We start from the raw sequence: 10,113 nt of genomic DNA, 5'->3' as shown, positions 1-10,113 counted from the left end.
AAGCCTTTGGGCCCCTCAGTTTTGGGTCTCCAGCATCTTGGGATCCCATCAAGACCTGTCTCACCCACGTCCTCCACCCTGAGCTCCACCCCAGGTCCACGGTAAATCAGAGGGTAGTCGTCTCACTGCCCGAGGTCTGCACGGAGAACCTCAAGTGCACCCACCATCGCCCTCAACTGCACCCACCATCGCAGCTCTCTCCCACACTCACCTGTGCACACGCACCACTACCACCCCCAGGCCAAAACAGACCCACTCTGTCCCCATCCTCCAAGACTCTGCCCTGTGCATGTGCATTCTGCCCAGTACAAGTCCCCATCTTCACTTCACTCCCTCCCCACAACCCCACTGTTAAACCACGATGCAAAGAAAGGCCACCAACTCCAATTGACATCAAATTAAAGCAAGCCTGTAATTCTGACCAGCCAGGGCTGTCTCCTGAAAACCGTGAGAACAGAAGGCAGCCCGCAGCTCTGAGGAGCGAAACTTTAAAGCACAGAAAGTTACGAAAACGGGGGGGGGGGTGTCTGGAGAACTTACAGGTATCAGGATTTTGACAAGCATAAGACAGAGGCAGGCAGTAGGTAATGGTCGAGCACTTGGGGAGTAAATTGGATTCCAGCATCGGAATTCATAAGGCGCCATTAGAGCTTCAGAGAGGTCCTTATCTGGCCAGGGAAGGCCAAGAGTTATGGGGCGTCACTAAAGTCTCAGAGAGGGCTGCTATCTGGTCAGGGAAAGCCAGGCTGGGTGAGGTCGAGGCACGGGCAGGCATTCCAAGCAAGTGCAGAAATCGCAGTGATTCATAGTAAAGCTGAAGTTAACTTTTCATGCCTTAGTGACGGGATGGCTCCCCATCTTAAGAGGGAATTAGGCTGCGTTATCACCCACCTCCAAGGGTGCAAATCCTATGTTCTATAATTCCTGTAGCCTATAGTGACCACAAAACCAGGAAATCAGGACAAGCCGTTTCCCCTCCAGGCGATCCACCAGCAACAGCCCTCTGCCTCATCCACACCACGGTCCTCTCGCACCCTGATGCAGCCGCAGAGGAGATGCCCAGCAGTGCCCTTGGAGCCTCAGGCCGAGTGGACGCCTGGACCACAGGGTTGGAGGGAATGCCCCAGCCTCAGGCTCCCCGAGGACTGGTTAAGACCTGGAGGTGACCAAGAGGTGCAGAGGCAGGAGGGGGCGGAGCTGTGTGTCGGGAGCAGGGTCTGCGCCTGCCAAGTCTCGGACCCCAGCAGTCTGGCCTGAGGGTGTGGGGGTCTGCAGAGGAGGGAGAGGACGGCTCTGGGGGAGAGTCCACAACACGGCCCTGGGAGGCCCTCTCTTCCAGGGTCCCCTGTTCCCCTGTCACTGTCCATGGAGGGGACACACAGAAATTCAAGACATAGAGGAAGTGGGCACTTGCTGGAGGCTGGTACGGGGACAGATGGAAGTGCCTAAGGCAGATCCAGTGAGCAGGAGAGACAAGAAACAGGGGTGACCAGCATCAGGGTGGACAGACATCAAGGAGGCCAGGCTTAGGAGGAAACAAAGGCCAGGTGCTGAGGGGACCAGGGAGTTCAGCAAGGTGGAGGTGGGGACCCACCTGGCTCTGATGTAGAGAAGGGGCCCAGAGCCACTATCCATATGGGACTCAGCAGGAAGGGTGGGCTTCAGATGGGAACGGGCAGCTCACCTGTGGCCATGGGGAGGTGGCCAACCTGGGGCCTTGACGAGAGAGGGGTCCCTGATCATGTGGGAGGCTGAGACACTGCGTCACTGACCTGAGACTAACCGGACACAGTGTTTCCAAGCTCCTCGCCCATTGCTGGCCTAGCTGCCCTCTTCCTGGGGGACCTCACTCTGAGAGAAGAGACCAGGGCCTTCAGGGGGGCAGCTTGGTGCAGTGGGCAGTGGTCCCTGCCCTGTGCCCTATCAGGGGCTGGAGGTGACTGAGGGAGGCCGAGGAGGCCTGGTCTGAAGACCTCCTTGATGAGACCCACTTCCGCCCATGTTGGGCCAGAACTGGGGACAGACAGCGATGGCCCATGGCCCAGGCAGCACCCACTCAGCCCCTGCCTGGCCGGAGCAATCTTCACCCCCTTTGGGTCCCCACCTCTGGGACTCTGGGATTCAGTGCCAGGTGCCTGCCCTGCCCACACCTCCTCTCCACCCCTGGGCAGTGCTGACCTGAGCAAGATGAGGCAGAGGCCGAGGAGCAGGATCTTGACAGCCACCTCCCCGATGGCCACCAGGACCACCTGGGCCATGGGCCCTGACCTCCCTGCAGAAAAGTGGACGAGGCCAGAGTCACCTGCTAATCCACAACCCGAGTCCCTCCTCCCACACAAGGCCATGGACATGGCTCCTCAGGCCTCCTCCATCCCTAGTGTGGGGCCATCAGCCCAGGCCTCCCACAGGCCCTGACTGAACAGCAGCTGGACCCCAAGCACTGTCCAACCTCACAGTTGACTTGAACCTGAGCAGAGGACCCTCATGCCCCCTGCTGGGCACGTGGGCATTTGCTCAGAGGCCTGGGACCTGCAGGTCCTTCCTGGGCTGGGGTCAGGTGAGCTGACCCAGGACACTCACTCTGCAGTGACAGGCTCAGGGAGATGTGCTGGGAGCCCAGAGGGTTCTGCGCATGGCAGGTGAATTCCCCTCCACCCCTGAGGTGCTCTGCAGACAGCTCCAGCACCCCAGGGTCCATGGTCTGCGAGGGACACAGAGTCAGGTTCCCCCAGGACCAGCTCAGCCTGGCAGGGGGACGGCTGTCGACGACACAGAGCAGACGCAGAGATTGACCCTCCAGGACGGAAAGAGATGAGCCATTCCCCAGGGTTGTAGATTCTGTGGGGAAAGAGACAGAGGGTCAGAGTGACAAAGAGAGCAAAGGACACAGAACCCTGGAGTCCAGAGAGGGGACCCCCACACTCATGGACTGAATGAAGCACAGGAAAACACACCCTTGACCTGTGCCCAGGAACATGGCCACGTTGATGTTCCTGTGACGGATGTGTGTTCCTGTACCTCCTTCAGCTACATTGACTCAAGCTCTTGAACCAGAACATGTGGCTCAGGTGTATTCTGTGCTCAGGAGCTGAGCTCACTGACGTGCACACCCAGCTGTGGACGGAGGCTCAGGACCATCCACTGCTCACTCCTGTGGGCTGAATGGACTCAGTGCTGGTTGGCAGAGGACGCCCACAGAAGGGGGTCCATCTGGGCAGTGGGACACCCTCACCACCAAGAACGAGGACCCTGAGTGCTACCGACATGCAGTGACCTCTCAGTCCTCAGGTGGACAGTCCAAGGCTCAGCTTGGTCACTTCTGGGAGGGACCTAGGCTCTGGGGACAGACTGCTCTGTGTGTGCCCTGGACTGTGCCTCCTCCCACAAGCACTTAGATCAAAGCTGTTGGGGAATAAGAAGAGGAGGCTGGAGGCGGGTCCAGGAGGAGGCTGGGAGGGAGCCTGGGAGCCCAGTTCTGCTGTGAGAGTGTCACCCTGTCCCTGTGGGGGTGAGGGGCAGGTACTGGAGTCCAGGGAGCCCGGGAGGGTGGGGACAGGAGCTCAAGGCAGCCATGAGGAGGGGTCATTGGTTTCTGCAACATGGGGTTCTGTCACCAGGTGAGTCCAGGGTGAGGGGACCCAGCCCTGCCCTGAGCTGAAGAGGCCCTGCCCCCCCAGCCCCAGCGAGGCCCCTCCCTACCTGGGCCAGCTCCTCGGGACACAGTTACACTCAGGTTCTGTGGAGAGTCTGGGGCAGGGAGACACGCAGACCTGTCAGTGGGAGGCTGGGGACATCAGCCTCTGTCCCAGGAGCCTCATGGTGGGGAGGGGTGGAGGCTGCATCCTCCTGGCCCAGCCCCCACATGATTTCAGGACCCAGCACCCAGTGTCCAGGGTCTGACCCCTCTCCCTCTCCCTCAGGGACCAGCCCCATCAGAGACCCAGGTGTCCCAGCCCAGCTCTCACATGAGACGTTCAGGTGGACGGTCTTTGTCCTGGTCACACTGGCCCCAGGCAGGGTCACCTGGCAGGTGAGGTTGGTGCCATGGTCCTGGGGCCGCGGGGTGAGGGTGAGCACCGAGGAGTGGATGATGTTGGGGCCCAGGGAGGACACAGAGGGCCCTTCCCAGGAGAAGGTGGGGGGCGTCCCCTGCTCACAGGCCCAGGGCACAGAGCAGGTCAGGTTGCTGGGACGGCCAGACTCCAGGGTCCCAGGGACGAGGATGTCAGGGGTGTGGGTCAGGGCTGGTGAGCAGAGGGGACAGGCAGGGTCAGGAGGGAGGGTGGGAGGTGGGGCCCTGAGAGAAGCTCAGGCTCTGACCCAGCTGCTCCCTGAGCCCCTAATGCTTGACCCCAACTCCCCCAGGGCAGGGTCCCACCCAGCCCTGTCCTGTGACCTCCCTGGGGCTGACCTGGAGCTGGAGCCTTACCTGTCACATTCACTGAGACCATGTCATGTACATAATTGAATCTCAAGCGTCCTCTCTCCACTCGAAAGTAGTAGGACCCCGCGTCCGTCTTCCTGGCGTCTCTGATGCTCAGGGAGCAGTTGTCGGTTCTTGGGTTCCCAAGGAGGTGGAACCGGCCCTGGGTCTCCTCCCGCACCTTCCTGTCAGGGTTGTTGGTGGCCACTGGAGGATCCGTCCTTCTGTCCCGTCCCCGGAACCAGGAGCCATGAGCTGGGTCCCAGTTAGTCCAGCTGCTCCAGGGGTAGGAGAATTGGCAGGGCACATGGACACACAGGCCCTCCTGCACTGTCACCTCCCTGGGCACCTTCAGGGTGTAACCCCCCTGGGCCTCCACCCGCCCACAGCCCCGCAGCAGGGGCAGCAGCAGCAGCAGCAGCAGCATGTCGGCCGGGGCTGCAGGGCCGCAGGGGAAGTCTGCCCCCAGAGCTCCTCTCTGAGGAACTAAGAGCCCACAGGAGGAGGCCCATGGGAAGGGGACCGAGGGGACCGTGGCTTCCTAGAGGAGGAGCCTCAGCCAGCCTCTGCCAGGGCGGCCTCTGCCCTTGGAGACCAGCCCCCACCACCACATCCAGCCTGCAGCCGCGAGGACAGAGAGGACAGGGACTCTCCCTGTGTCGCCCTGTCCCTCCCTCCCTGTTGACGTCTTTCCTCTTGGGAGACTTTTCTGCAATGTCACTCATGGGCTTCCATAACCAGAGCCCTGAGTGACCCCAGGGCCATTGAGGATGTGGGGTCAGGAGACAAGGGAGGCCACTGGAGTGAGCAGGTCCCCTCTCCTCCCTCCCTCAGCAGCCACACACTGTGACACCCTCTCTGCACAGCAGACCTGGACACTGTCCCCAAGAAGTTACCACCTTGGGGAGAGACACTAAGTCCTCAGGCACCTGGGCCACACTGGGGTCACCAAGGCAGCATGGAGGTCTACTCCTGCCCTGGCTGGACTTTGGTCTCAGGGGACTGTGCAGAGGAGACGAGGGAAAGTGACTTGTTTGAGGCCACCCTGGAGGGCTCTGTGGGCATGCTGGTGAGACTGCAGGTTAAACTGGAGTTTTTAAAATGGAGTTGCCTAGGCTCAGGTCTAAGGCCACTCGAACACTATGGCTTCCTCCAAAGACTCTGTGCACACAGAAAGCTGGTCTGTGTTCATCCACTCAGCCCCATGGACCTGTCCATTCCATGGTATCCCCAGAACCAGCTCCCAAAACCTGGGGAGGAGTCGTGCCCTGTGATGGCTGGAAGGGAACAGGGTTCCACACGCAGCCCCCCCTCACCACCCCCTGCATTGCCAGCTGCAGTCCCACCTGCAGCCCTCCTAGGCCCCCCGCTGCCCAGACACCCTGCCAGAAGGAGCAACTGCAGAGCCCAGTGGTCAGAAGGGCAGGTCATGACCATTCTGTTTTACAAAGAAAAACGGAAGAACAGGAAGGAGAGACCTGGGGACGCCACAGAGCATCTGCATGTAAGAGAGGAACTTCTGAGAGAGCTGGAGAAGCCCTCCTGTTCCACTTCCCCAATTTCAGAAGAAGACACCCAGGTCAGAGTGGTGAGTGTTGTGGGCTGAATGCTGTGTCCCTCCAAAATTCACATGTTGACATCCTAACTGCTAAGGGAGGGTCACAGGAGGTGGGGACATTGGGAAGTGATTGATCCTGGGGCAGAGCCCTGATGAATGAGATTAGTGTCCCTTACAGAAGGGACCCAAGGGAGCTCCTTTGCCCTTCTGCCACAGGAGGATGCCGCAGTCTGGCTGGGCACAAATCACGGGCCACTGAGGCTGAAACAAACTTTATTTTTGAACTGCCAGAAAAAACCTCACACACGCTCCTGGGGAATTCTCCCGAATGCCACACAGCTCGTCCAGGAACCCCCAGCCAGAAATATCTCTCCCGGAAATCCCTCCTCCTGCACTTCCCTAACCAATGGGATCTCTCGGGGAATCCCTGGAAATCCCCAGGAGAACTCCAAAATAGTGCGAGAACTCAAAAGTAGTGGCAGAGGCAGATAGTAATGCCTCACCTGTCAATCAATACTGTTGGCGAAATGCCAGGGGCCATACAGACTCGGCCGTGGCTCTCAGCATCTCCCCCCTTCTGTTTAATTAAACAACAAGCAATGTGGCTTAGGGACCGTGCCTGTTAGGTAGTCCAATTCAACATATGGTCCTTACCCGTCATCGGATGAGCTGACCTCTAGGCGTCAGCCTCCTGTCTTAGGTTGGTACCACTGCAATTGGATCATACCTGTCACTGACTACCTGTCCAGCATACAGCCATACTTGTGGATAGGCCTTTGCACCAGTGTGGGGGGTGAGGTTCTTTGCCTCACCTCTGTTGGCCCCCAAATTTTAGACCATCGCTAGTAGAAGGGAGGAGGATGCAAAATGCCATGACACTAAGCCAATTGAGGGCTCCTTTGAAAAATTGTACCACCGGTGACACCATCAGCAAAAATACCCCAACACTACGACAATTCGCTGCACCAAACGATAGTTCACAATGCATACAAGTGATACATACTCCAGGCAAGTTCTGCAAGCAGTTCAAAGTAGAGGAATCTGTCAATATGTCCATTTCCTCCCAAAGTAAATCGACTCCTTGATTGAGCATTACTGGTTGAGTTATTATTCATTCATGCACCAGTTTATACAGTTTGTTGTGATAACAATCAAAGAAGCTGTAGTTTGGTTTTATCTTTGTCTTCACCGGCACTGGGATGAAGATAGGAATTCTGGCAATGATGCTAAGAAAAAATTATGTAACATTCCAACAGGCACTAAGAAAACAATTTTTTGAACAATTTACATTATCCTGAACAGAATTATTAAATATAATGAGAAGGAAAGGTGAAAGTAAACAAACCGATCTGTTAACCTCCTTATTTGTTCACATATCAAAACAATTTTCAGTTAAAAATGGGAGTTCATAACCCACTTGAATCTAATGTATGAAATATGATATGTCAAGAGCTTTGTAATGTTTTGAACAACCAATAAAAAAAGAAAAAAAATTTTCAACAGCTGTTTACCCAATCTAAATTAAACCATTAAAATCACGTGAATAAAAAAAATTCGGATCCATTTATTCATGAGCACTCCTCATATATGATATATGGACATACGCACATACAGACATACAACACAAAACAGAAGTGTGCACACATAACATACAACACATAAGACAATAGTAAAGACCTTGTAGCTTTACCTAGGTGAAATCTCCATTGCAATGTTTAAAAACTCCACAGTCAAAAAATAAAACTGATCAGAAAAACATTAACCTAGGTCTGTATGAGCTCAAAAATAAAATAGAACTTTATGATGTGGGAAAAGGCAATAATAAAATAAATATTGAAAAAAGCATCCTGGTTAATCACTGTCGCAGATGTAAGAATAGCCAAACTGGAGCTCTGGATATCAGCTGTTACGGATTTGAGTCAAATCACCTTTTTTCACCTTTTTTTTTTTTTTGGTCCGTAGAATTTGCTTTGGTTAGTTTCTCTGGAATCCAAATCAGCTGTTGTTCTCCCTGTGGAAACACACAAACAGATCCCTGACTCCAGAAAATCACTGGGTCAGAACCTTAGTTAATCTCTCTGGAATCCAAATCGGCTGCTGTTCTTCCTGTGGAAACACACAAACAGAACCCGGACTCCAGACAATCACTGGGTCAGGACCTTTCCATTGTCCTGTTTGAATATCCTTCCAAAGTACCTTGGGCTTATGTACATTTTTTGGACACATATGCCTTTCCACAGCACTCAGCCCTGATGAATCCAAATTTAAAAAGTTTAGAGTAAAAAGGGTTATTTTAAGTTTATCTTTGGGGGATATATACCCCTTTCCAATTCCCTCTTTTTGCTTTAATAAGTACATTTTAATAGTTTGATGAGTTCTTTCAACTATTCCTTGTCCCTGTGGGTTGTATGGGATTCCTGTTATATGAGTAATGCCAAATGATGAGCAAAATTGTTTAAAAGAGGTAGAAGTATAACCAGGACCATTATCCATTTTTAACTGTTTTGGAACGCCCACAGTGGCAAAATTTTGTAAGCAATGAGCTATAACATCTTTAGTTTTTTCTCCAGCATGAAGGGAGCCCATCAAAAATCTGGAAGAAGTATCAACTGTAACATGTAAATATTTTAATTTTCCAAATTCTGGCAAGTGTGTGACGTCCATCTGCCAAACATGTTTAGGTATCAGTCCTCTAGGATTGACTCCAAGATTAACTTGTGGTAAAAAGGTCACACAATTTTGACATTGTTGTATTATTTGTCTAGATTTTTCCTTAGTTATTTTGAAACGCTTTTGTAAAGTATTAGCATTGACATGGAACCTTTTATGAAAATGTGTAGCTTCTTCTAGTGTAGAGAAAATATGTATGTCATGTGTAGTTTTATCTGCTAAATCATTGCCCAAACTAAGGGCTCCAGGCAATCCTGTATGTGCCCTGATATGTCCTATAAAGAATGGATCTTTTCTGTCCCAGATTAGACTTTGTATAGTGGAAAACAAAGAGAAAACAGTAGAGGAAGGGGAAATCCTACCAGCATCTTCAAGGGATACTATAGCATTAACTATATACTGACTATCAGAAAATGAATTAAATACAGAATCTTTAAACATCATAAAAGCTTGTAAAACTGCATTAAGCTCTACCTTTTGAGCTGATTGTTTGGGTACTAAAAATGTAAAAGTTTGAACAGGGGTAACTACTGCTGCTGTACCATTATTTGACCCATCAGTGAATATATTTGGAGCATTCATGATAGGGGTTTTTCTTGTCATTTTTGGAAAAACTACAGGATGTGAAGACCAAAAAGACAACAAAGGATTAGATGGTGATTATCAAATGAAACATTAGATTTACACATGATTATTGCCCAAGTATTTAACTCATTAGCTAACTCATCAATTTGGTTCATAGTATATGGAGTAATAATTTTATTGGGAGAAATTCCAAACACTCCCTTTGCTGCTTTTATTCCTTTGAGTATAATTGTCCTACAGCCTCAGGATACCTAGTAAGAATAGTGTTAGGAGAATAAGATAAATGTATCCACAATAATGGACCTTTTTGCAAAAATACTCCTGTAGGAATATTTTTTGTTGGTATTACAATAAATAATAAAGGCAAAGTTATATCAATTCTATCCAAATGCATATTTTCCATATACGTTTCAATAATTTTTAATGCCTTTCTTGCTTCAGGCGTTAACATGCGGGGTGAATTTGGATCTGATGGACCTTTTAGGATATCAAATAAAGGTCCCAACTCTCCTGTTGGTATGCCTAGATAAGGTCTTATCCAATTTATATCTCCTAATAACTTTTGAAAGTCATTAAGTGATTTGAATTGATCTACTCGTATTTAAAATTTTGGTGGTCGGACCATGGTTGAGGATAATAGAACTCCTAAATAATTAATTGGAAAATTTAATTGTACTTTATCTATTGCAATCTCTAGATTATAATTTTTTAATAAGTTTGTAAGTGTGGCATAACATTCTATCCATGTGTTTTTATCTTTGTGTGCTAGCAATACATCATCCATATAGTGAAATATTTGTAGTTCAGGATTTTGATTTCTAAGTGGCTGGATTGCTTTGTTAACATAAATTTGACACATAGTTGGGCTGTTATCCAT

General features: G+C 51.3%; 1 protein-coding gene across 1 annotated transcript; it reads right to left on the bottom strand.

Annotated features, from left to right (window-relative positions):
* Window positions 1-1,778: 1,778 nt before the first annotated feature.
* On the bottom strand, window positions 1,779-4,850 carry LOC144250492 (sialic acid-binding Ig-like lectin 13). The gene is made up of 6 exons (XM_077793327.1): window positions 4,430-4,850; window positions 3,966-4,244; window positions 3,700-3,747; window positions 2,581-2,838; window positions 2,179-2,272; window positions 1,779-1,851 (listed from the first exon to the last, which is right to left on the bottom strand). The coding sequence occupies exons 1-6, from the start codon at window positions 4,848-4,850 to the stop codon at window positions 1,779-1,781; spliced, it is 1,173 nt and encodes a 390-aa protein (XP_077649453.1).
* Between the last annotated feature and the right edge of the window lie 5,263 nt (window positions 4,851-10,113).

This window comes from Urocitellus parryii, chromosome 15 (genome assembly GCF_045843805.1).
Source record: "Urocitellus parryii isolate mUroPar1 chromosome 15, mUroPar1.hap1, whole genome shotgun sequence".
In the NCBI taxonomy this organism is placed as follows: Eukaryota; Metazoa; Chordata; class Mammalia; order Rodentia; family Sciuridae; genus Urocitellus; species Urocitellus parryii.
The sequence above is the reverse complement of the archived record's forward strand: the minus strand, read 5'-3'. Positions and strand labels throughout refer to the sequence as shown.